Source organism: Penicillium samsonianum (assembly GCF_028829775.1).
Source record: "Penicillium samsonianum strain IBT 33392 chromosome Unknown utg000001l_segment0_segment0, whole genome shotgun sequence".
Taxonomy (NCBI): domain Eukaryota; kingdom Fungi; phylum Ascomycota; class Eurotiomycetes; order Eurotiales; family Aspergillaceae; genus Penicillium; species Penicillium samsonianum.
In genome coordinates, this window is record NW_026643259.1 from 2,038,223 (window position 1) to 2,063,936 (window position 25,714).

At 49.7% G+C, this 25,714-nt stretch overlaps 8 protein-coding genes across 8 annotated transcripts; 6 read left to right on the forward strand and 2 right to left on the reverse strand.

The window, feature by feature from the left end:
* Positions 1–64: 64 nt before the first annotated feature.
* On the forward strand, positions 65–877 carry N7471_000795 (uncharacterized protein; the record flags this gene model as incomplete). The annotated part of the gene is made up of 2 exons (XM_057273516.1): positions 65–75; positions 145–877. 2 exons carry the CDS (start codon positions 65–67, stop codon positions 875–877), a joined length of 744 nt encoding a protein of 247 aa, XP_057141695.1.
* A 688-nt stretch (positions 878–1,565) lies between these two features.
* N7471_000796 (uncharacterized protein) lies at positions 1,566–1,838 on the forward strand (the record flags this gene model as incomplete). The annotated part of the gene is made up of 1 exon (XM_057273517.1): positions 1,566–1,838. One exon carries the CDS (start codon positions 1,566–1,568, stop codon positions 1,836–1,838), a length of 273 nt encoding a protein of 90 aa, XP_057141696.1.
* Positions 1,839–2,672: 834 nt separating this feature from the next.
* Positions 2,673–4,150, forward strand: N7471_000797 (alpha/beta hydrolase; the record flags this gene model as incomplete). Its single annotated transcript, XM_057273518.1, has 4 exons — positions 2,673–2,864; positions 2,920–3,052; positions 3,107–3,215; positions 3,283–4,150. 4 exons carry the CDS (start codon positions 2,673–2,675, stop codon positions 4,148–4,150), a joined length of 1,302 nt encoding a protein of 433 aa, XP_057141697.1.
* A 1,089-nt stretch (positions 4,151–5,239) lies between these two features.
* N7471_000798 (uncharacterized protein) lies at positions 5,240–6,489 on the forward strand (the record flags this gene model as incomplete). The annotated part of the gene is made up of 2 exons (XM_057273519.1): positions 5,240–5,407; positions 5,461–6,489. The coding sequence occupies 2 exons, from the start codon at positions 5,240–5,242 to the stop codon at positions 6,487–6,489; spliced, it is 1,197 nt and encodes a 398-aa protein (XP_057141698.1).
* A 782-nt stretch (positions 6,490–7,271) lies between these two features.
* N7471_000799 (uncharacterized protein) lies at positions 7,272–9,136 on the forward strand. The gene is made up of 3 exons (XM_057273520.1): positions 7,272–7,473; positions 7,526–7,834; positions 7,910–9,136. The coding sequence occupies exons 1-3, from the start codon at positions 7,329–7,331 to the stop codon at positions 9,034–9,036; spliced, it is 1,581 nt and encodes a 526-aa protein (XP_057141699.1). The 5' UTR covers positions 7,272–7,328; the 3' UTR covers positions 9,037–9,136.
* A 291-nt stretch (positions 9,137–9,427) lies between these two features.
* Positions 9,428–12,344, reverse strand: N7471_000800 (uncharacterized protein; the record flags this gene model as incomplete). The annotated part of the gene is made up of 7 exons (XM_057273521.1): positions 9,428–10,385; positions 10,439–10,629; positions 10,685–10,774; positions 10,829–11,279; positions 11,342–11,553; positions 11,614–11,982; positions 12,057–12,344. The coding sequence occupies 7 exons, from the start codon at positions 12,342–12,344 to the stop codon at positions 9,428–9,430; spliced, it is 2,559 nt and encodes an 852-aa protein (XP_057141700.1).
* Positions 12,345–14,752: 2,408 nt separating this feature from the next.
* N7471_000801 (CAZyme family CE10) lies at positions 14,753–22,593 on the forward strand (the record flags this gene model as incomplete). The annotated part of the gene is made up of 5 exons (XM_057273522.1): positions 14,753–15,388; positions 15,440–16,546; positions 16,613–16,988; positions 17,074–21,516; positions 21,591–22,593. The coding sequence occupies 5 exons, from the start codon at positions 14,753–14,755 to the stop codon at positions 22,523–22,525; spliced, it is 7,497 nt and encodes a 2,498-aa protein (XP_057141701.1). The 3' UTR covers positions 22,526–22,593.
* Positions 22,594–23,566: 973 nt separating this feature from the next.
* N7471_000802 (oxygenase MpaB family protein) lies at positions 23,567–24,991 on the reverse strand (the record flags this gene model as incomplete). The annotated part of the gene is made up of 3 exons (XM_057273523.1): positions 23,567–23,966; positions 24,043–24,629; positions 24,695–24,991. The coding sequence occupies 3 exons, from the start codon at positions 24,989–24,991 to the stop codon at positions 23,567–23,569; spliced, it is 1,284 nt and encodes a 427-aa protein (XP_057141702.1).
* Between the last annotated feature and the right edge of the window lie 723 nt (positions 24,992–25,714).

The window sequence follows — 25,714 nt, forward strand, 5'->3', positions numbered from 1 at the left end:
ATTTCAAAAGATTTACCGGAGGAGTATCTGGAGGCATTGCTCCGGTTCCGTTACTACCTCACCCATGGAGCGCGGGTGAGGTAGTAACACAGAGCCATTATCCAATCTAAAATATGCGATTGTAGCCTCTCCATCTTTGCGAAGACACTTTGCTCGTCTGCCATCACCCGACTCTCACTCGGAAGATATCTCGGTTGTGTTCAAGTCCGGGTCCAAGTTGGGCAAGGTGGAAAAGAGACTTATTTGGCTACTTGGCCTCCTAGGTGTGGATGGCACTTACTTGTCTTTAGCTGGTATGTCTCTCATCGTGGACGAGCTAGATCGACTGCTTCAATCAGATGCAAAAGTGCGGGAATTGCTCTCTTCGTACATCACTACGGTGGTGGGTGATATCTCAATCATCTCTCAGTGTTTGCACCAGTTGGAAATCTACTACCCATGGACCCGAGGCTTTGATATTGAACCTGCCGAGCGTAAGGATAGATTCAGCCAGGACTACACAGAGCGGACGATGCCATCTGCCCGGATTCTCGCCGGGCTTCATGATACAAACATCTTGAAGCAAGCTGCGAGTCTTAGCGATCCTTCAGGTGGGAAATTTACCTATCCTGTTGAAAAGCGCCGGATTAAAGAAAACGTCGCGGCGCTGCGCAGCGCTGAGAATCATCTTGATGCTTTCTGGGCTGCTGTTGACCAGGCCATGATTGGCAACACTGGTGATGTGAGTGGCACAGCTGTGCATGATCTCCTGTCCCAGCCGCGCATCTTCCAGCGCACTCCGGAGTGGGTTGAGCCTACAAACCCTACACAAAACAAATCAGGTGATTTGATCTTGACTCTTCTCAAACCCATTCCGATCTTCCGGGGGAAACAATGAATGTTACACGGCCTAAGATAAAGATCAAGACTCGCGCAACGCCACAACCCCCGGCACCCATCACAGAAGCTAAAGTGCTCACGCCATCCAATCCTACTACTCGTCAACCCACCTTTTTGGTTGACGCGCGCGAATTCAAGGTGTTCCGCACTATATCTTTCAACCCTGCTGTTACATCTTCCCTAGGGGAAGTCCCCTGGCACGACTTTCCCTATGCCATGACTTCAGTGGGATTTTTTATATAGCCATGAAACTTTACGGTTCAGTCTGGCAGTTCCAGCCGGCCAGGTTGGATGTCCAGAGAAGCATCCAGTTCCACGAGCCCCATCCGAGGGGCAAACTACCTATCAGAGTTGCGCGCCTATATGGCCGTATGCTAAACAGAGCATACGGTTGGGTGGGAGATATGCTCTTATTAGCTAATAAGTGAGCTATAATTAAGAATTGAGCTATAATTGAGAAGTGAGCCTTACTTGAGAAGAGTGTGAACTACCAAGTGAGAAATACCTACCGCCGAGGCAGTCACAGTGCAGTTGGGATTTCTATTATAGACCTTGGGAAGCTGAAATGCCCACGCGACCAAATCCTACCAATCGTCAACCCACCTTTTTTGTTGACGCGCGTGCATTCAAGGTCTTCCGCACTATATTTTCAACCCTACGGTGACATCTTTCCCGGGAGAAATCCCATGGAAGTTTCAATGACCTCGGTTGGCTTCACCGCACTGAAGCTGTACGGTTCGGTTTGGCAGTTCCAGCCAGCCAGGCTGGATGCTCAGAGAAGCATCCAGTTTTACGAGCCCCATCCACGGATCAAACTGCCTTACAGAGTTGCCCTCCACTACACAAGCTCGTTCCAGCCAATCGAAATTGGGAGCTCCGACGACTTTGAAAGCGCAAAAGAGAGAGCAGCCGAGATAACCGCGGCTGACGACAAAGCTGCCTTTGGGGATACCCATTAAGCAGGAACAGGATCCAGCCAATAGGGACAACCAAGCCCAGTAAGACGACGACCAAGAGCAAGACGATGCTTCCGACTACGACGAACTCTCCGACTAGGCTCATGCACGGCTTTATGCACCTACATTACGGCTTTGACTTACTTTTATCACTACTAAATGCCTTCCTCAGATTCAACACTGTTGGCTTGGCCACCCCCAAATCCGCCCTGGTACCCCCCATTTATTTGCTTTACGTGCGGCTTTCAACGCCCATTTATGCTCTGTATCAGCCTTGACGGATTCAACATCGTCAGCTGCCTTCCCCAATTTGCATTTGCTTTGAAATCGCCTGCTCAATTGTCTCAACCTCAATGTACCACTCCACGAAACGATCTCGTCCCGATGAAAAATGAGCCTCAACTGAATAATGAGGTTTAGCTGAAAAGTGAGATTGTGAACGATCAAATGAGAAGTTCTTACCGTCAAGGAAGTCACAGGACAACTAGGATTTCTATTCAGCGGTGGGATGCAAGATATGAAAAATGCATTTACAATGACATGGCAAAGGTACAAGGAGATGAATAAAAACATCAAAAAGTAGATGCCTACACCCAGTTAGACTTACTGATCATAGTATATGCAACAGAAAAGAAAATAAAAGAAGGGGTTAGGAGCCTTAGACTAGAGCTGTTCCGTGCGCCCTGCAGGAAAAAGAGGGGAAGATACGTGCCTAGGTAGCTAAGGAAGACTCTAGCAGGGATATTAGTAAATTACTAAATTCTGACCTTTTCTGCACACAATTCCCCGTTTCATTCTTTTCCCTCTTAATTCTGTATCCGAGTTCCAATCTTCGCCATGTCAAGCGAGAAGTTCACCGTTACTGAGCATCTTGTCCCGGGCAGTCATATTAGAGAATACCCAGGGAGCACCGTCACGCAGGAAGATGTACTGAAACTTCATGTCAGACAATATACCCCCCAACACGAAGGTCCCATTCCAGCGGATGCAATTACTTTCATTGCCGCTCATGGAGTCGGTCTACCGAAGGTGACCCTATCTTTAACCTGATATTTCGTCTCATATGCTCAAAAATCGGACACAGGAACTGTACGAACCGCTGTGGGACGAGCTGCTGGAACAAGCTAATGGCTTCCACATTCGAGGCATCTGGGTGGCCGACGTCGCCAGTATGAACCAGAGCGGGATCCAGAATGAGGACAAGCTCAGTATGGATTGTATGTGCTTCCCATTCGATTCTTGAACATCTCCCAATATTGAAAATTTCCTAGGTTCTTGGATGGATCACGCGCGGGACCTATTCTTGATGATCAACCATTTTCGTGAGCAGATGCCACGTCCTCTCGTCGGAATTGGCCATAGCTTTGGCGGGAATATCATGTTTGTGACGAATTAACCCCTCTCAATTTTGAGAAGTCAAAGAATAGGATACTGATCATTTTTCCAGCACAAATCTTGCCTATCTACATCCGCGCCTATTCACAACCCTCCTCCTTATCGATCCACTCATTCAGCTAAGCCCTCCCTCGATGGGCTTCGGCACCGACCCTCCAGGCCCGATAAACTACACTCTCTGGCGAAATGACGTCTGGCCCAGTCGCGAGGCAGCCATACGTGCCAACCGTGGCCTCATCCACGGCTGGGATCCTCGGTGCGTGGATCGTATGGCAAAATACTTTTTTCGCGAACTACCGACACCACTGTATCCGGATGTCGAGGCCGTTAAGGCGCGCTTTGATGCGGCCACCGACACTACTGCCACTCCGGTCACCCTAGCGACGCCCAAGTACCACGAGCTTATAGCGCAAATACGGCAGAACTTCAACGCCCGGTCCCCGACCACGGGCCGGATCGAAATCCCGCGAGCCACTCATGCCGATATGGATCCATTGGTAGCGTATATTCCTTTATACCGGCCAGAACCTCGAAGTACCTTCCGCCGCTTAGAGACACTCCGACCGTCATGCCTGTGGATTGTGGGCGGGGCGACGTTTTTGAATGTCGATGAGATTCATGAAGGTGTCAAGATATGCGGGTCAGGCATCGGCGGGAGTGGAGGTGTGTCTGAGGGAAGAGTTAAAGAGGTTATCTTACCTGGATTGGGGCATTTGATGCCATTCCAGGAGATCAAGACTGTTGCAGGGACATGTGTGGCCTGGTTACAGCAGGAGATGGATCGATTCCGGCGGATGGAGAGAGAGTGGGAAGAACAGAGGAAAGGCAAGAGTCATCTAGTGCTAGAGGAGAACTGGTATAAGGTCTTAAAACCAGTGCCTAGTGGACGTGGCAAGGGCGGCAGAAAGGAAAAGTTGTAGATAGCTGGTCAAATGTCTACTTTTCAATTTTATGTTATTGAGATATTCTTGTACAACCCAACAACCCTCGATTATCCGTCTACACCTCAACAGAGCGCTTAATATTAGCAACAAAGTGAAGTCTAGTGCACACGATTGATATATCGCTGGACATATGCAAAGGTCAGGGTGGTCCTGGAGAAACCCAGCAGACAACGGGGCGAGATCGACATACTTCTCTACAATACCTCCGATTCCCACACTGCTGCTTGAATTATATCCCTCATTCTAACCAGAGGTCTCACATCAGCTCTTTCATATACCATCCGTTTACCGTATGTAACTTTATATGTATGTTGTAGATCCCTAACAAAACGTACATGTGCATTAGCCCCGAGTTTGTATTGGGATGTGGTAACCCGTGTAGGTTACCGAAACGGGGTAGGTTACTCGACATATGCATGCAGGTGATGTGGTACCAAGGATCCACTTTCCTACAACGTTTTTCTTTGTTTAAAACATTTTTTGCTACACGTAATATTAAATAATAACTATTTTATATTCTTTGCATGTATTTGTACTCAAGATGAATTGTTATGTTACGTTATTTGCCACCTCGGATCAGATTGCAACGTTCCAGACCCAAATTCGACGGAAATTTACTGGAATAGGATTGGGGCGGGTGACCCAGCACCAGTCACCCGCCTAACACCGTATTACCGCCCCAATATATACATGTACACACAACATGCAAGGCCCACTTGGATCGAAATTACATACATGCACGCTAAAAAGGGCAGAGATAAAATATTACGAAACCTCTGGTAATTTAAACCCCTGTCGTATTGTCAAAATTGCAGAAATTAAAGGTGCTAGGCATCATGACAGAAGCAACGAGGCAGACCAAAGACATGCATGGACAGCCCCCAGGTTCCACCTAGCGTGGACTATACATCGAGAGACCAGATTTCCGTTTAAGCCAGGAAGTGAGAGGCTTTGGTGTCACCAGACGCGGCTACAAATATAATAGGTCATCTTCCAAGTGTAACGTGATATTGTGTACACCTTTCTCCCATATTCTCTGTGTTGAAATCGTTCATCAAAAGCACCATGGCCACCAAGTCTGCGACCTCCATTCTCCAAGAGCTTACCTTGGCAGCTAAAGAATTCGAGAACAATGAAGCTGGTGCAAGGGAATCCCTAATTGCTCATAGTAGAGCTCTGATCTCCGCCCTTGAAGTTCCGAGCGAGTTTATTCAACACACTTTCTGGTCTCAGGTAAGCTTGATTTGGCGGGGTAAGACTAGAAACTATTGCTGATGTTCATATAGCCCGCACTGTCCGCTATTATCAGGCTTGCTGCTGACGTCAATCTTTTTCAACACTTGAAAGATGCCGCGGGTAAGGGGATAGATTGTGAAGCTCTGTCTTCGAAGACGGGCGTTGATGTCAGCCTTCTATCGCGCTTGGCCAGACATCTCGTGGCTATGAATGTGATTACCTTTCAGAATGGAGCATTCCATGGCACAGATCTGAGCGATAGCCTTGCCGCCGAGAACTATCAACACTCCATCCGCTTTTGTCATGATGTGTCAAGGCCCTCGTTCAATGAATTCCCAGAATTCTTCAAGAGCAATGGGTACAAGACCCCCACGCTGAGTGGAACTGATGGTCCATTCCAAGCTGCTCATAACACTGAGCTCACCTTTCCCCAATGGCTGGTCAACACACCCCCCTATCTGCAGTATTTCCACTCTTACATGAGTGCCTACCGCGCTGGAAAACCAAACTGGTGCGACACCGGTTTCTACCCTGTCTCAGAGCGTCTCCTTTCCGGGTTTGATGCCTCTGTCAGCGATGTTCTGCTGGTTGATGTGGGCGGTGGTCGAGGGCACGACCTCGAGACATTTGCCTCTAAATTCAGTCCTCTTCTAGGAAGGCTCGTGCTTCAGGATCGAGAACAAACCATTGCGAGCATGTCGCCCGATGAATCCCGCCAGTTTGAAGCGACGGCTCATAACATCTTCACGCCGCAGCCGGTCAAATACGCTCGGGCGTACTACATGCACTCTGTTCCCCATGGCTTCGGAGACGAGGATGCAATCAAGATTATGGCAAACCTTGTGCCTGCGCTGGCGAAGGGATACTCCCGAGTTCTTTTGAATGAGATTGTCGTTAGCGAGGAGAAACCAATTCTAGCGGCAACTAATATGGATATGATTATGTTGGCCCACTTGGCAGTGAGGGAAAGAACAGAAGCTGAATGGAGATATATTTTCACCCAGGCAGGATTAAAGGTGATCAACATATATTCGTATCCGGGCGTGGCGGAGAGTTTGATTGAAGCAGAGCTCGCCTAAACGTCACCAATTATAGGTTAGCTACATATTTAGGAAATGAGAATCAGACTCCACGGAGATAATATAAGAAATAAAAGCCCGAATTCGGCCGCAAATCTAGGCTCCAACCTTGGAAGGTTAGCGCATTTAAATTTTCGGTTCTGTGGGGCCGGCGGCCGCAGCCCGTGCACGGGCAGCCGCACATCCTCCAGTCCCGCTCTCCCCCTCGAGAGGTGTGGACCCCCCCTGGACCAGACATTTGCCTCAGAAAATCTTGATTTCCATTAGTAATGTCATTCCTGGATCCCGGGAGACCGATGGGTCCGTATTTTGATGATGAATTTCAGTCCCTGTCGATATCCGGCGTTCTTCTAGCGTTGGGCGAATAGTAAAGTAGAGACGATAGAACTTTGCACCCATTAGTGCTGAGCCCGGTAAGGCTTGTCTTGACGCTTTTCTCTCGAGTCGCGTGCTCTACACCGACAATCTATTAATACCCTTAGTTTCGCATTGATTGGTTGTCTAACCCCTGCTAGCGTGGTATACTTTGTATGCAGTTCCCAAGTTTGAGCCTGTAACAAAAGTACATAAATTGATACGCTAAACTTAGAACGGGCTCATTACGGAGAAGTCCGTACTCCGTTGGTAAAAGCCTTGAGACAACCCATGGATTAAACAGGTCATTGTGGGGCGTAGATCATCAAAGAAAACGAAGGCCTTTCGCTAAACGTACCCCTGCCGGAGTCATGTTAAAAGGCCACCCCTCCCCTGCCCCTCTGACTTCCTTTGGGAATCACCCCCCCATTCCCAATACCTACTAGTTTTTTTTTTTCTTATTATCTTTTTTTTAAACCAGCATTATGGTCGAAGTTCTGGATTATACCAAGGCTTTAGAAGTGCTCAAGGAGTATCCTGGAGATGGCCTCCACGTCGATACTCTCCTCGACTCGGATAGTCATGGAGCCTTGACCTACAATGACTTCCTGATTTTGCCCGGTTCTATCAGTAAGACAATGAAACTTATTTCATAGCTTGTTCTCTCTAATCGTACGAACAGCCTTCCCGGCATCGGATGTTTCGTTGGAAACCAAAGTAACCCGGCGGTTCACCATCAAGGCCCCTCTACTGTCTTCTCCCATGGACACTGTGACCGAACACAGCATGGCCATCCATATGGCTCTCCTGGGAGGTCTGGGTGTTATCCACAATAACTGCCCACCAGACGAGCAGGCTGAGATGGTGAGGAAGGTGAAACGCTATGAAAATGGCTTCATCCAGGATCCCATCGTTCTGTCTCCGGAGACGACGGTCGGAGAGGCAAAGGAACTCAAGACTAAATGGGGATTCGGCGGGTTCCCGGTGACTGGTTAGTTGGATTTCTCCTTGGTGGTTCTTTTTCTTTTTGTTTCGTTTGGTGATCCTTACCTTGTTCCGTTCACAGAAAAGGGAACCCTCCACTCGAAGCTTCTCGGAATCGTCACCAGCCGAGACATCCAGTTCCACAAGAACCACGAGGATCCTGTCACGGCTGTTATGGCGACAGACCTCGTCACCGCACCGGCAGGCACCACTCTCGCCGAAGCCAACGAAGTCCTCCGGAGTTCGAAGAAGGGCAAACTGCCAATTGTGGACAAGGATGGATCCCTGATCTCCCTGCTCTCCCGGAGTGACTTGATGAAGAACATTCACTACCCTCTTGCATCAAAGCTTCCATCCAAGCAGCTGCTCTGCGCCGCGGCCATCAGCACCCACGACGCGGATAAGGTCCGTCTCCAGAAGCTCGTCGATGCCGGTCTGGACATTGTCGTCGTGGATAGCAGCCAGGGCCACAGCATCTTCCAAATTGCTATGATCAAATACATCAAGCAGACCTTCCCCGACATTGACGTTATCGGCGGTAACATTGTTACCCGCGAGCAAGCCGCGGCGTTGATCGCTGCTGGTGCAGACGGTCTGCGCATCGGTATGGGCAGTGGCTCCGCGTGCATCACGCAGGAAGTCATGGCCGCTGGTCGTCCTCAGGCTGCAGCCGTGCGCAGTGTGTCTTCCTTCGCCGCGCGCTTCGGTGTTCCCACTATTGCCGACGGTGGTGTCCAGAACCTGGGCCATATCGTCAAGGGACTTGCGCTGGGTGCCTCAGCAGTTATGATGGGAAGTCTGCTTGCTGGCACCACCGAGTCTCCTGGCGAGTACTTCATGAGCAGTGAAGGACAGTTGGTCAAGGCTTTCCGTGGTATGGGCAGTATTGCGGTTATGGAGGACAAGAGCAAGAGCGGCGCTGGCAATAACGCCGGTGCTTCGCGGTACTTCTCTGAGAATGATAAGGTCAAGGTTGCGCAGGGTGTTGCGGGCTCCGTTATTGATCGTGGCTCTATCACCCAGTATGTCCCTTACCTTGTTGCTGGTGTGCAGCATTCTCTCCAGGATATTGGTGTCCAGAACCTTGATGCCTTGCGTGATGGGGTGAACAATGGAACAGTTCGCTTTGAGATGAGAAGCGCTAGCGCCCAAACTGAGGGTAATGTCCACGGCTTGCACACCCACGAGAAGAAATTGTACTCTTCTTGAATGCGGGGTCTTTGTTTTCGTCGAATGTTGTCTAGAGTTCCTTCCATCTAGTACATCAGACCAAAAGTTAGTCAATACACTCACATATAGTTCTTGATAATCTGCCATAAGCAAGTTCTTGTTAAGGATTTTGAAAAGCTAAGACCTCCTAAGCCAAAGCTAGAACTGGGAAGCTGGGCGGATAGACATCCACATCAGTCAGGTATGACGTGAGATAAAATCCATTATTTGATAAGAATGTCCCTGGCAACTTTCAGAGGGAGGGTAATAATATAATACATGCCTGTAATAGAAATCTGGTGATTATACATGATTCAGGGGGTAGGGAGAGCTCCTCAAGGATTCTCTGCAAAAGGGAAAGTTTTATGAAATTCAAAATTCAAATATATTTCTACTTGTTCCCTTCCATAGCGTCTTCAAGATCTTTGTAAAACAGCCACTTCGTCTTCTTGCCGTACCCCTTTGCCTTCCAATCATTGATAGTCAAAGGATAAAAGTCCACATTTCCTTTCAAGGTACTATCATGAGCAAGAATCACAAACACATCGTCGTATGCATCGAGCTCTTTGATGTTGTCGACTGTCTTCAACGCCGCGTTGTAATCAGAAGGAAGCACAGGCGACAAGGTGAAGACAGATTCCGATTCGGACGAAAGCGGAATGTGACAAGAGTGAGATGGACAAGGAAGATATTTTGAAGGCCGAAGTACACCAGCATGGTGGCAGGAATCTCCACCCATGAATACGAACGAGTCCGGCGAGGTGGTAACCCGCGCGAGGGCGCCTATATGACCAATGGAATGGCCTGCGGCGTTTAGAATATAGAAAGATCCATCACCGAAATAGTCCAGCGCGTCGAACGAGCCGATCTTGACGGCTCCCCTTTCTGTCTTTTCGAAGGAAATCTCCCGCAAATTGCGGCCTTGGATGTCCGAGTTGAGATTAATCGCGTCCGGGTTAGTTGGGAATCCAGGCCAGTGGGTGTCCCGGATTCCAGGACCCACGACGAGCTCGGTAGACAGTGGGAAAGTGGACGGATCGCCGATATGGTCGAAATGGGCATGCGACCAGATGATGGCTTCGATGTCTGTGCTGCGGATGCCCAGGGACGATGTGTCTGAGTCCAGAATGTTCGAGACGTTGCGCGGGTTCTGGATAGTTGTCTGTGATTTGATCATGGCTACAACGGATGGCGGAAGGCTTTCCCAGTCCTGTCGGACTCCTAAGTCAAATAGAACATGGCGAGTGCCAGCCGAGATTAAAAAGCAGTAAGTTGGTGCTGTCACCTTTTTGAGGCCTGGAAGTTCGGGTTGCCAGAATAGGTCAGGTCGTAGGTCAAGGAGCGTTCCTCTGCAATTATTAGGTCAATCAGTTCCCATGGATACGACGAGATAGGGCCTTACGGGTCGATCACTCGCACATCGACAGTTGATAATGAAGGAGGAATATTCAAGACAGGTGGAAGAGTGGGCTTGTCCTTGCTACTAGAACCTCTCTCCATTTCCGTTCGCCTGCGAATCACTGCTTGTAGCCCCGTCTGCTTGAAGAACCAAGCATTTTCCGTTTTGTAGTTCTCCGGGTTCACAATTTGTATCTGGCATGGAACACATTAAGAAGAGCACATGCCTCAATTTACGCAAAGTACTCACATCGTAGTTGAAAAGCAGGACTGGAAATAGCTTTTTGATCTCAAGGATGGCGATATTCTTCCCCAGACAAGTACGACGGCCCGCCCCAAACTACATCTCAGGATCAGTAAGAGCATGTCTGACGTAGACGAAGTTTAGACTCACAGTTAACAAGCTATTCTCCAGCCTCTTTCGGCCTTCGTGACTCAGACCTAGCCATCTCTCGGGTCTCCATTCGTCTGCATCATTGCCAAAGGTTTCTTTGTCCCGGTTGGCCATATACGGGCTGATTCCGACAATGGTCCCTGCTGGAAGATATGTCTCGCAAACAGTCAAACCACCGTCAGGAACAACCCGCTCAAAAGGTAGACAAAATGGAGGATGCAGCCGTAAAGCCTCTAGAACGCACGCGTCGAGGTAGGGCAACTCTCTCACTTTCTCCCACGAGGGACACGTCCGAGAAAGGCCATTTCGGCTCGCGCATTCCACAAGCTCATCTTGCAGGCGGCTCAGTGTGTCCCGATGAACCAAGAGATTGTACATAATTGTACGCATGACATTTGCAGTCGAGTCAGAGCCAGCCATGATATTAGAGAAAGTCCAGGCTCTTGGGGCCCTAGACATGAGTTAGCCGGATATAAGACAAGGAGAAATAGATCAGCGGGAAGATTTCTTTACCAAGGCATAACATCAGTGTTTGAGGCCTGGATATTGAGAAATTGGGAGAGCATATCCTTCTCGTCCAAAACCTCGCCTTTTTCACGACGGGCTAAGCGCTGCGATATAAACTTGTCGACTACCTTCAACACCCCAAACCCTGTCGGTGACCTGAACAATGCTATGAACGGGTTCGTATTACAGAACTCGTCAAACCACGGAATTTGGCCCATCTGAGAAAGTCATGCGCATTAGAAACCAACTGTAACACGACGTGCAGAGCTAGAACCCACCACGGAAACTCTTTTCATAAACTTCCAAATCTCACCCAAGATTCCATTCATATCGCGGCCTTGTTCCAGAAATCCATATCGTCGAGAGAACGTCAATGTCCCCATCGAATCAAACGCAAAATATTGAAGCCAGCTCCCCAGATCAAACGGAACATCATTGCTGTCTAGGAACCGATCATCGAGTTGTTTTAACAGTACCGCGAGGGTTTGATCGACAAAGGGCTCGAGCTTCACCACATTCGTCATGGAATATAGAGGAGCAATCGGGCTTCGAAGCCTTTTATGAAGGTCCTCGTCTTGGGAATTGAAAACCGCCGGCATGGCGCCCTTGTTTGGTGTGTAAGGCTTCTGCGTGCGATAAAAGTCGCTCTGGGGGTAGCGATGTTAGCGATTGAAATCCGATTATGACTGGACGCAATAACTCTGGTACTACCATTACTGACCTTGGGAAATCCGGGCCTACTGGGGTAGATAGCCGGGATGGCGCGAGGATCCGAGATAGAGACCATGTTTGGACCGAATCGAACGACAGGCCCATACACAGCATGCATCTGACGGTGGTATTCATGGGCTCGTCCGGACTTCACCCACCACACGCGTTGCAGATTTGTGAACTTCGCAAACAGCGGACCTGGTACATTTTGGAGATGCAAGTATAGGCCACAAACGTAGCGGACGAGATATAGCACAACAGCAACAGCTGTGATATGTATTATGATCAGATAGTCCATAGTATATAAGTTTATGTCTTGTACGTATACTTGTGCTGGAGGATTGAGAACGAAGATGAACTAGACTTCCAAGGTTGAGACCAATCGTCTAGCATCTATTCCCTAAAGTATTTTGGTAGAACAACAAGCTACTAGCCCAACGGGCAGAGTCCATCCGCATACACCTCGCCTCTTTACACAACTGAATTGAGTTCGTATCAATACAGGTCATGAAAATTGGATATTTCGTACTCTATAGGCAGTTGCCTAATTTGCGCCTCAGTGCATCTCCACCTCCAAATCTAGAATGCTCCCACATACAGCCCCGCGCAACCGCGTATACCGCACGCGAATCAGGACTATACACATAATAACACTCCACAAAAAGTGAAACGGACTACCCACATGTATTGTAACAAGTGTGTGACGTTCAAGCCTTTGCATGTCTTACTGTATTGTATACCTGCACTCCACTCGAATTCCATATTGATTGTTCGGGCGATCGTAATATGATGACGACTGGTTGCCAGATGTAGGCACCTTAGTCTGCATCTGCATCTGGCCCCATGTCAATAAGCCTCAATAGATAGCCCCACGGGATTACGTACGTCTTGTGCAGATCGGGAATATTATCCCACTCCACATCCTACTCCACAAAATATCCACAGGTGAAATGTAGTACTAGAGCCACATACTTCGTACATGTAACGCTGCATATCGCCAAAAGCCTGGCCTAGACTATCAGGAATATACAATCGGGTCCACTCTAGCTTATTGTGCATATCGCCCCCGGGCCTCAACGCGCATTATGTGAGAAGCGTTTGTGGCAGTGTTGGAAAAGCAGATAGGATCTCCCAGGATTGACAGAATGAATTGATTTACAATCGCTCTTTTACCTTTACGGAAGTATCCTGGATAACAAACACGACATATAGGCAGTGTAGACGGGATCCTACCAGCGAACAAGTAAAGGGCAGTATATATTAAGAATGGTGCTCATGGTGCGTTTTTGGTTGGTATTTCCGCACTATTCGACCATCCCAGAGGGACGGCTGGCCCCGACAAGGGAGGCCTAAAGGAACAAATGCAATGAAGTGGCGAACGAAGGATTTTTCGACATTACATAAACTCTACAAGGTTTATTCCAAGGTTGCTGCAGCGTCATATCCACCGCTCGTATCAAAGTATGATCTTCGTTTGCTACTTTTCATGGGCCAATACTAGTATGTAAGCTACAAAATGTAAATGTAATACAACTCGCTCCTGAAAACCTAAAATACTCCAAAACTGAGACAACACCCCACCTCTATGCAACTTCCGAAATTTGGAATGGACGTCAGCCTTGTTAAAGTAAGCATGCCGATCGGCAGGAGATGATTGGTGCGCGGAACGCCCCTTGCGGGCCGAATAAACGTAACTGTGGGAGCCGGCCCGGGCATGCCCCGCGTCCAGGCGGGGAAAAACGTTTTCTCATTGGAACCCGACTCCAAGCTACTGTAGCTTACTTGCAGGTATGTGAAAACAAGATTGGAAAATGGTATAGAACTAGATCCTGAGACCCCCATTTTCAGTTCCGAGAGATAAGAGACGATCATCAAAGGGGGAAAACAAGGCTGGAGGGATGAATCAATGGGTAGGGAGGGGTCGAGGCGCCACGAGGTCGCATGCATCAAAATGCGTAAAAATTCCGGGATTCGGACCATTCTATGGTCCGCTTTGTACTAGCATTACACGAGGGCTATTTCCGTCTCACCTTCTATATTGAGATTCCAACTCCTGAGGATAGCATGTATGTATGAGCCCTGTTGAATGACTTTTCAAATAATGTAGTAAGGCTAGCTTTGAAAGCCTGCACGCCATTATATAGCTCTAGCAAGGGTTGGTGGACGGTAGTAGTGTTGTCTAACTGCTTAGAACCAGGGAGATAAAGTAGGTTTCCAAGGGTATATTGCTAAATAGCTTGAACAACACAGCCGAAGCATCTCAATACCTAAATTTGATGCAATTTAGGAAATCTTACTTGCAGAACGGCTCAGCGACAACGTCACACCAGAATGCCTAGTTTTTAGGCAATATATCAGCTTGTAATGTAACAAAATTCTGATTTTTAGTTTAGTACCTTCAATCTCAGAGCGCTTGAAAATCGTGTGCTTCGTTATAGTAATTCAGGTAATTTACTTTCTTGGCCACCTTAAACCTGCAGAGGCTCTAGCTGGCCCCCATATTTTTCCGTAAATGGGAGATTGATAGTTTTGTAGCGGACTAAGCCTGTCGTTTTTTGCCTTATATCAATGGACTTATATCCTCTCCCGAACCAAGTTCCTTATAGACCTGTAACTATATTATATCCTGTACGTGAAGAGCGTACCAGGAGCTTATTGAATTCTTACATCTATCGAGAAGCTCGTTTCTTCATTGAGTTTCGTGTCATGTCATTGAATACAGAGCATTCAGAAGGAGGCCTTCGTCTTCTCTTCGGACCACAATGCTGTGAAATCGAAGGCACGATCGCCCACATCCGGGATGCTGTATACAAAGATCCAGCCGGCCTGGGGTTCTTGTCTGATATTCTTGACGAGCTTCCCTCCTTATGGTCCGTCATAACTGCTGCCTGGCCAGCCCTACAGAAGGTGTCGGGGGAGAGGCACCTGGCTGCACTGGGGCGGCGTTTTGAGAATGGATCTCCAGATAGCGAGGCAGAAGCCTCAAGTCTCATCATGACTCCAGTCACGGTGATGAGACATCTAGTTGACTTTTGGAATCTCCAAAGTGTTGCGACACATCCGGCGTTTCCATCCTCATCATTATCACAGACCGCAGCCCCAAGGATAATCGACACACAGGGGTTCTGTGTGGGCATTCTGGCGGCAATTGCCGTGGCCTGCTCCCGGGATACACGGGAGTTCCAGTCTTTGGCTTCGAACGCCATACGGCTCGCTGTCTGTATTGGGGCGTTGGTAGACTTCGATGAGATCGTGTCAGGCAACGCTAAGTCGATGGCAGTGCGGTGGGAGTCCCCAGAGGACCATGACTATCTTGAACAGACTTTGACAAGGAATCCCAATGTTAGTTTCTCCCCATGAAAAGAAAAGGAAACAAAAGCAAAAGGCTGATAGACATCCAAGGTATATATCTCCTGCTATACAGACGTCAACAGCGTCACTATCACTCTCCCCGGTGACACTCCACAACGGGTGAAGCAGGAGTTCAGCGGCCGTGGTCTGCACACAAAGCAAATCCCCCTCCGGGGCCGCTTCCACCACCAGCAAACACACCGCGAAGGCATCCAGCACATAATGAAGCTATGTGTGAAGGATCCTCGCTTTCAACTCCCTCACAGCAACGCGTTGATACTACCCCTTCGATCAAGTCAGAATGGGGAGGTGCTCATAAACGCAGCCATATTGCACACCGTCGCCTTGGAGTCGATCCTCTCCGCTAAGGCAAACTGGTGGGGAATAGTCTCCGCATTACTGAACAGCGCCGATATGCAAGTTGACGAGTCCCGTCTTCTATCCATCGGCCAAGAAGAGTTCGTCCCACGATCAGCCAGAGGCCATCTAGTAGCCAGGAGCAACCTTGATGTCTACGGGGCACGAGTGCTTGCTAACGGAAATACATCGGCTCGCTCTTTAGGGTCGCTGCAGAACGGCACGCACACCCTCAATGGTAGTCCACAGACAGCTGACATGCCGCCTATTGCCATTACCGGCATGGCTTGTAGATATCCTAACGCAGACACCACGAGCGAGCTATGGGATTTGCTGGAGCTGGGGGAATGTACAGTGAAGAAGGCCCCTGAGAGTCGGTTCCGGATGCCAGACTTGCAGCGGGAGCCGAAGGGCCCATTCTGGGGTCACTTCCTCGACCGGCCAGATGCGTTCGACCATCGTTTTTTCAATATCTCAGCGCGAGAGGCCGAGTCCATGGATCCACAACAACGCGTGCTGCTGCAAGTAGCATATGAAGCCATGGAGTCTGCCGGATACTGCGGATGGCAGCAGGCTGAGCTATCGGACGATATCGGCTGCTATGTGGGCGTGGGATCTGAGGACTATACTGAGAATGTGGCGTCGCGACATGCGAATGCCTTCTCGGTTACAGGAACCCTGCAGTCATTTATAGCCGGCCGTATCAGCCATCATTTCGGCTGGTCGGGCCCATCGATTACGCTGGATACAGCGTGTTCATCCGCAGCAGTGGCTATCCATCTGGCATGCAAGGTACGAGATGGGACTCACGTTTGCTTTCTGTCAAAGTGCAATGGCTAACTGGTGTGTAAATGATAGGCCCTGCAAACAAAGGAGTGCTCGATCGCCGTGGCTGGCGGTGTGAATATTCTGACAAACCCCAGAGTGTACCAGAACCTGGCTGCTGCTTCTTTCCTGTCACCGACTGGAGCATGTAAGCCGTTTGACGTCTCTGCGGATGGATATTGCCGCGGAGAGGGCGCTGGCCTCGTTGTTCTCCGGCCGTTGCAGGATGCGATTGACAACGGCGACCCGATCCTCGGCGTGATCGCTGGCTCAGCTGTCAACCAGGGCTCGAACAGGTCACCCATCACCGTCCCCGATGCGGAGTCTCAACGATCGCTCTATAACAAAGCTTTGTCACTCGCTGGGGTTGCCCCGGATGAGGTCACGTATGTGGAGGCCCACGGTACTGGTATGTATCCTGCTTTCTTCCTCCCCTTGGTCTCCTCTATTCTGCCCTCTTCCATTTGGCCTGCAGTTTAGTAACAATGTCAAAGGCACACAAGTTGGAGATCCGATCGAACTGGAAAGCCTTCGCAAGGCATTCGGAAACCCGCACCGAAGACAGAGTCTCCATGTGGGGTCCATCAAAGGTAACATCGGACACACTGAGACCTCCTCGGGGGTCGCCGGACTGTTGAAGACGATCCTCATGCTCCATAAGCAACGGATACCGAAACAGGCAAATTTCAGGCACTTGAATCCCAAGGTCATGCCTCCGCTCGAGAACGACCGATTGGTGATTCCCGTAGAGTCAACCAAATGGGCATCAGCGAGACGGGTTGCCATGGTCAGCAATTACGGGGCGTCGGGGAGCAACGCTGCGCTTATAGTGAGAGACCACACTCCTAGCCTTTCGGGGCAGGGGAAGGCAATGATGGAATACATTCGAGATGTGCCTATCTTGATCTCTGCACGGTCTGAAGAATCTATTCGGGCCTACTGCGATGCCCTTCGCACCACCCTCTTGAGCCACCCGCAGTCCGATATCGTCGTCCGGGAATTGGCGTACAACCTCGCAATGAAGCAGAATCGAACACTGCCGTTTACTCTTACTTTTTCAACCTCTTCTGATCCGGCATCGCTGAGCACCCGCTTGGAGGCTATTGCCGCAGACAAGTCTGCCGATATCGTCCAGAAGCGGCCATCCAGCGAGCCTCCAATTGTTCTGTGTTTCGGCGGACAGAATGGAGTTACGTCGAGCATTTCACAAGAAGTTTATGACAGCTCGGCCCTCTTACAGACGCACCTCATGACATGCGAGCAAGCAGGCCAGAAGCTGGGCCTTCCCAGTCTTTTCCCAAATATCTTCACATCAGAACCCATCGCGAATACCGTTCACCTGCACTTCATGCTCTTCTCTATACAGTACGCATCCGCCAGGGCCTGGATCGACTCAGGACTGCGCGTAGACCGCATCGTGGGCCATAGCTTTGGTCAGCTCACTGCGCTATCCGTGGCTGGCAGTTTGAGTGTTCATGACGGCATCCGCCTGGTTACTGAGCGTGCGCGCCTGATCCAAACCAACTGGGGCCCAGAGTCTGGGGTGATGCTCGCTGTGGAGGGTACGGAGAGCGAGGTCCAGCGGGTGCTGGAGCAGGCAGCCAACCGTGCTGACATTGCCTGCTATAATGGACCACGGCAACAAGTGCTTGCCGGCACGGGGGAATCCATCCGGGCGGTTGAAGACGCTCTCGCTGCAAACCCATCGACGAGAAACGTCAGGGTCAGACGTTTGGAAAACTCGCATGCCTTCCACTCTAGACTTGTTGACAGCATTGTGCCCGGACTCACAGAGCTCGCAGAGTCCTTTGTCTACCAAGCACCAGCTATTCCCATCGAAGCCTGTTCGGCGACTGGCGACTGGTCGATTGTCACCCCGGCAAAGATCGTCGAGCACAGCCGCATGCCTGTGCACTTCCAACGCGCTGTCGAAAGAATAGCTCAAAAACTACAAGTTCCCGCCGTCTGGCTCGAAGCCGGCTCAGCCTCGCCTATCATCCCCATGGTGCGTCGAGTGCTGGAGAAATCGTCCACAACTCACACATACCACAAGGTTGACCTCGATGGGTCGGACGGAAGCCGGAATTTGGCAACTGTCACCAGCGCCCTCTGGGGACAGGGCGTCCATGTCCAGTTCTGGCCCTTCCATCAAGCGCAGCGTGGGACCTTCGACTGGATGAACCTTCCGCCGTATCAGTTCGCGAAGAACAGCCACTGGATTGACTTTGACCCTACTGCTTTCTTCTTTTCCAGCTCCTCGGCGGAACTGCAATGTGGGAGTCAGGAGCAAGCCGGCCTGTTGCGCAAGTTGAGCGACGGCCCAGAGGAGTATCTGTTTGCCGTTAACACCCAAGATGCATTGTATAGGTCATGCACGAAGGGGCACGCGGTATTGGACCAGACGTTGTGTCCCGCATCCATGTATATGGAGATGGTCCTGCGGGCAGCAACTTCCGTCTTCACCTTGGGTGAATCCTCAACACTGGCTATGTCTCATATCGAGGACCTTGTCATATCATCCCCCCTAGTATTAGATCCGCAAGGAAGCGTGTTCGTACGACTGATCCCGGAGGGAGTGGGCCCTTCCCAGCCGTGGTCGTTCTCGGTCTTCAGCAGTAGCGAGACGGGTAGTGAGTCATCGATTCACGCCACAGGCAGTGTCTGCTTGTGCAATGAAAGGTCCAGGACTCTGTCCCGCTTTCAGTCTATGGATCGGTTGATGGACCCGGCACGGGCAAGAGGAATTGAGGACCATCTGGCATCAAACGGACTGAAAGGATCGACGGTCTACTCTGCCCTCGAACAGGTCACCAACTATGCAGACTACTTCCGCGGAGTGAGGCAGGTGTTTGCAAATGGCCGTGAGGCTGCGGGGCTGGTCAGTATGGCGCCGTCAGCCACTGAGACTACCTGCAACCCCATCCTCCTGGACAACTTTCTGCAAGTTGCAGGAATTCACGTCAACTGCCTCTCTGGCCGCGAAGCAGAGGAAGTCTTCGTGTGCAACGCTATCGGGGAAACGTTCGTTGGCGAGTCATTGGTCAAGAAGGAAGACGGAGCTATTCCGTTGTCATGGAAGGTATACACCAACTACGTCCGGCCGTCCAAGAACGAGATCGTGTGCGACATCTACGTGATGAACTCTCAAGGAGACGGTCTTACCGCCGCAATGATGGGCGTTCGGTTCATGAGTGTCTCCATCCGCTCTCTCACTCGCGCACTGGCCAAGCTGAACAACAATTTCCCTAACGGCGCGGATCACATCTCCGTCCCACAACTCCCGCCCAAGACCCAGCCAGCAATTGTGACAGCCGACCATGACGAAGCCAGTGACAATGTAAATGTGGATGGCGACCTTGCTGCTGTCCAAAGAATGCTTTGCGAGCTGTTTGGAGTTGGTGTCGAAGAGGTATCTCCATCAGTCTCGCTGATCGATATTGGAGTGGACTCGCTCATGAGCACAGAAGTGCTCTCCGAAATCAAGAAGAGATTTCATGTGGATATTTCCTATTCCACCTTGGTGGATATTCCCAACATCCAAGGTTTGACAGAGCATATCTTCCCGGGACATTCTCACCTAGCTCCTTCGCGGGTTGTGGTCGAACCAGTACGGCAGCAGACTGTGATACCGCAAACTGTAACTCCTCTGCCCGTGCCAGCTGATGCCGGACCGTCGCTAGTCTCAGTGGCACACCAATGCTTCTATGAGACACACGCCGCGGTATCCCACACACACAATGCCCACTGGGCCGGCTTCTTCAATGCCATTTATCCGCAGCAAATGACACTCATCACGGCGTACATCCTGGAAGCATTCCGCGCCTTGGGCTCCCCGCTAGAGTCCAGTCAGCCAGATGAGGTCCTCCCTATTATTTCCGTCCTACCACGCCACGAGCAGTTAAAGAAGCACCTGTATACAATTTTGGAATCAGTCAACCTCGTGCGCCAAACTCCAACTGGTCAACTCGTGCGCACAGCAACACCCATCTCGCCGCTCCAATCGCACGCCTTGCATGCCCAGATCCGGGATGCACACCCTCCATATTCACTGGAGCACGATCTTCTCCAGATCACAGGCTCGCGATTGGCTGAGTGCCTAACCGGGCAAGCGGACGGGGTATCGCTGATTTTCCAGGATTCCCAGACTCGGCGCCTGGTGGGAGATGTCTATACGGACTCCCCGGTGTTCAAGTCGGGTAACCTCTACCTCGCACAGTATCTCACGGATGTCATCCGAGCTCTCGGCAACAGTCGGCAGGTTAAAATCCTCGAGATCGGCGCTGGCACAGGAGGCACCACCAAGAATCTCCTCGAGCAGCTCTCGGCCCTCCCTGGAATGGCGACACGCGTGGAGTATACCTTCACGGATATCTCGCCATCGCTTGTTGCAGCTGCGCGGAAGAAGTTTTCTAACTATGATTTCGTACGGTACGAAACTCTTAACGTGGAGAGCAGCCCTCCCCCGCTCTTGCACGGCCAGTACGACATTGTGTTGTCGACCAACTGCGTCCATGCTACTCGAAACCTCCTCGAGTCCTGCTCAAATATCCGCAAGCTCCTCCGGCCTGATGGGATCTTATGTCTCGTCGAGCTGACCCGTGACATATTCTGGTTGGATCTTGTGTTCGGACTCCTCGAGGGCTGGTGGCGGTTTGAGGACGGTCGGAAGCACGCGCTGGCCACCGAAAATCTTTGGGATCAAACGCTTCGTCAATCTGGCTTCGAGTGGGTGGGCTGGACGAATAATGAGACTGTAGAGTCGAATGCCCTACGTGTTATTGTCGCATCGCCGACGAACGTCTCTTCTGCTTTAGAGATTTGCTCCAAGCCTGCAAAGATGGAAACTGTTGTTTGGGGTGAAAGGGATGGTCTACAGCTGCTGGCTGATATATATTATCCCGACCTGGTTGACACTACGCGGAAACGACGACCAATTGGTAAGTTCAGATTCATCTTTTGTCCCTCGTAATAAGTCCGTTTCATACTTTCATTTGTTAACCCTTCTCTTCAGCTCTGATGATTCATGGAGGTGGCCACGTCATGCTATCTCGTAAAGATATCCGTCCGGCCCAGACACAAACCCTTCTCGACGCCGGATTCCTGCCCGTCAGTGTCGACTACCGCCTATGCCCTGAGGTTAGCCTTGCAGAAGGCCCTATGGCCGACGTGCGCGACGCGCTAGGTTGGGTGCGCCGCATCCTCCCAAATCTCCCCTTGCTGCGTCCAGATATCCGACCGGACGGGAACCAGGTTGTGGCTATCGGGTGGTCCACTGGTGGTCATCTCGCAATGACGCTGGCGTTCACGGCTCCCGCTGTGGAAATCACCGCTCCAGAGGCCATATTGGCTTTCTACTGTCCAACTGATTATGAAGATCCCTTTTGGTCGAGGCCAAACTTCCCCTTTGGACAGACAGTCGCATCAAATGATATGGAGTACGATGTCTGGGAAGGCGTGCAGAGCGCCCCGATCAAGGGCTATAATCCAGCGTTCAAGGAACGGCCACTCGGGGGCTGGATGTCAACCAGCGACCCGCGCAGTCGGATTGCATTGCACATGAATTGGACGGGACAAACCCTCCCTGTTCTGTTGGGACGCATGCGCAAGGAGGGTCGCAGTCCCAATGACCTACCTCGTCCCACGGACGAGGAGATTCAGGCAGTTAGTCCAAACTATCAGATCCGCACCGGGCGGTACCGCACACCTACATTTATGGTTCATGGAACGAGCGATGACCTTGTCCCGTGCGCGCAGACCGAGTCAACATATAGCGCGTTGGTCAAAAACGGCATTGAGGCGGATATCAGGGTGGTGCAGGGAGCGGTGCATTTATTTGATCTTTATCCGAGCTCTCATGCTGGCCAGGATGCGAAGGAAGCGGTGGTTGATGGGTATGAATTTTTGAAAAGACACGTTCACTCTAAGGGTAATAGCTACGAGGATTAGATTTAGATTCAAATTTTGCTTCCGCATTAGAAATTACAATTTGAGGATTATATTGAGGTCTTTCTATATTCACAACATCCAGAACGGGCGAAAAAATGGATATCTTCAGGTTCACTAACGCTGGAGCATTTTGAATAACCTGGATTACTAGCAGCGCCTAGGTTATGCCATATATTGCAGCAAATGGAACAGCCATGTACGGGGACTACTCAATGTTAGTCTCAATACTTATTTGGATGGGTTCCGGGGCGGGATCTGGATGGGACATGGGATGCGACTTGGAGGGTTTATTCGGTTGGGCATTTGGGCAAGGCATTATTGGCAGCTCCTTTGGTGTCATGAGACATGACCCTCAGGCTCGCCATATATAGGGGACATATGAGGGATTGAACCTCCTTACCTGCTTATGGAGCAAATCCCCGTAACGAACAGGGCGAAAGAAACAATAATACATCCAACAAATTGGAAGACGTCGGTGTGCCAGTAAGCGGCCATGGCCGCAACAAGGACGAAGAAAACGAATGTAGGAACAGGCATTGTTGCTAGTGAAAATAAGCTTGAGATGGTAAAACATAGATGGGAAGGGAGGAAGAAGAGATAGAAAGCTCGTGTCGATATATGAAAGAATGAGGTATAAACGAGAGTTTGGAGAGTGAGAAGGGAAGAAACTATAGGAAAGCTTGGAAGAGTGAAAGTTAGAAAAGTCATATGAACGATGTTCTCGAGGCAAAATGTGGGAATAGCCTTACATTTGTGATACTGGTAAGCTCACAGCATCTAATTGCTCTTCTTCTCACTTCACCAGAAAACATACATAAATCTTTTCAACTAACTCTTCCTTGCTCCTCTGTCACCTCCTTATCATCAGATGAAAATTTCTCTAATCTTTCTTCCTGGTCTCAGAATAGTCTCAGAATACAAATATTTCTGTGTCCTTTCATTTTACAATCTAAGAGTTTAGTAGACTGTATAGATCTGCTTTTCTTCCAAGTATCCCATGCGCTCTCCAATACTTCACTGAATCATGAGATTTACTTTAAACTAATGAAAAGGACACTTCCCCGTCCTAGAAATCTTCAGTTCCTTCATCGTCTCCTCAATTGCCTTCTGCCCCTTTCCTTCAAAATACTTCGGCCCGATATCGTGAATATGATACCCCTTCGGATAGTACTTCTCGCCCTGGTCGCCCGGGACAGGATGACCGCGCGCCCAGGCAACCCACGCCATTGGACCCCATCTATTCCAAAATGTTGGTTTCACGTAGTAGGGAAGTGCGTCCCAGGATTTGCGGTGGTAGCGGTTGTTTGTATCTGGTTGCTTGGTTGTATTTGACACCGCGAAGATCAAAGGTCGTGGGGGTGTTAGGTAGCGGAGAATGAATTTGCGGGTTATTAGGAGAGTAGAGAAGACTTTTGTCCAGAAGGGTGTTGGTGGTTCGTATCTAGTTGATGTTAGCGCTCGATATTTCGTTGTATGAAATAAGATCTTGTGATCTCAGGTGCGACTATTCCACATACAACATAGCCTTCCTCAACCGGTCATCCATCATAAACGAAGTGAACTGCAATCCCACCAGATGGAATGCCTTCGGCAAATTATAAAGCAACACAGCTGTTGCCTGATCCGCTGATTCCCGATTCTGAGCATCTGGAACCATATACTTGGCCTCATACTCCTGACTCCAAGTATCCACCTCCTCGAGCCACTGAATCCCATCCCTAAACCCCGTCTTACCCGACGGGAGGATGTCAGAACTAATACCTAGCGCGTCACCTAGACTCTTCCAAAACGTCCCAATAGCACAGCGTTCCAAATCACTTAGCGGCCGCCACTCGAATGCCGAGATGAAATTTACAGGCTGGACCGCAAAGAGCGCAAGTGTGTAGAGCAAATCTGTATCAAGGATCTTGCCTGAAGCTTGGTAGCCGCTGTGCAGAAAACGCGTGCGGGCTACAGAGATGAAAGCCCGTTGCGAGGTCGGGCTATTTTCTACCATTTCGCCGATAAGCGCGGCTGTGTCTGTGTAGCGCTTGAAGGAGGTTTCTGGTTTAGAAAATTGGCCTGTCTTTGTGAGAAGGTGGGAGATTGTTGGAATGCCGTAAGTCTAGGGGAGGTTAGAATAAGAAAAATATATATTGGTGTATTAATAAATGAGATATATTTGCGTACCCGGAACAAAGCAAACTGCCCGGCTTTCACAAACATGAATGGGAATTCTAGCTGCGCCGTTTCTTTTTGAATTTGGAATGCTTCTTCGTCTGTCATCTTAGCCATAGACTCGCGCGTCGGGAAGTAGAACTTCTTTTCTAGCTTTCTAAGTCGTCTATGGCGCAGCAAATTGATGATAAGGGGGTACGCAATCAACAAGCCCACGGTAAATGAAAACCATTGCGGCGTGGTATCGAAAATAGCTCTCGCGGCCGCAGAGAACGGTGGAGTTGTAAAGAAAGCTGTGCCGTTATCCATAACGTGGATATTGTAGTTTGGAAGGGTATCTCAATCCCGTATAGAAAGCTCTGATATTTAAGTGATTAATGGCCCCAAGGCCCAGAGAAAGGGGCTATGTATGTGGCACTATTTACATGTAACTAGCTGGTCGTAATACAAGTACTGTAGAAGATCGAAGTTCAGACGGGCTTGAAGCAAATCCCGAAACGCAGACGGGAAGCAATCGTCCAAGGTGTTAGTGTTACTTCAAGATTATTCTTGATCGTTAGGTCATTGTAGGCTACTACTATTCCTCTCTCCTTGCACCCAATTATACGCAAGATACACTGAAAAAAAGACACAAGGCAACTAATCTATTTTAACCGTAAACCCATAAATGGGCATCACATGTACCGTGGACGTCTAAAATAAAGTTAATATTATATTTATTTTATTCGAGATTTTCTGTAACAGTTTTACATATTTGTATTATTCCTCAACATGGCATGGATTCTTCCAAGGTTACGTGTGGATCTAGTAAGCATTCTCCAAAAGATGGAGTCAGCCCGCAGGGTTGTATCGTGGGGCTGATCTTATACCCATCGAGTCTCTTGCGTAGGCCTGGCCTTGGCCCACTATTATTATTTATTAAGATATACTACTATACAGTGCTTTTCCAAAAGTACATACATGTACGGTAAATACTGCCCGCATATTACCTAACTAGTATATTCCAAGGTTGGTATAGATGCATTGGGCATA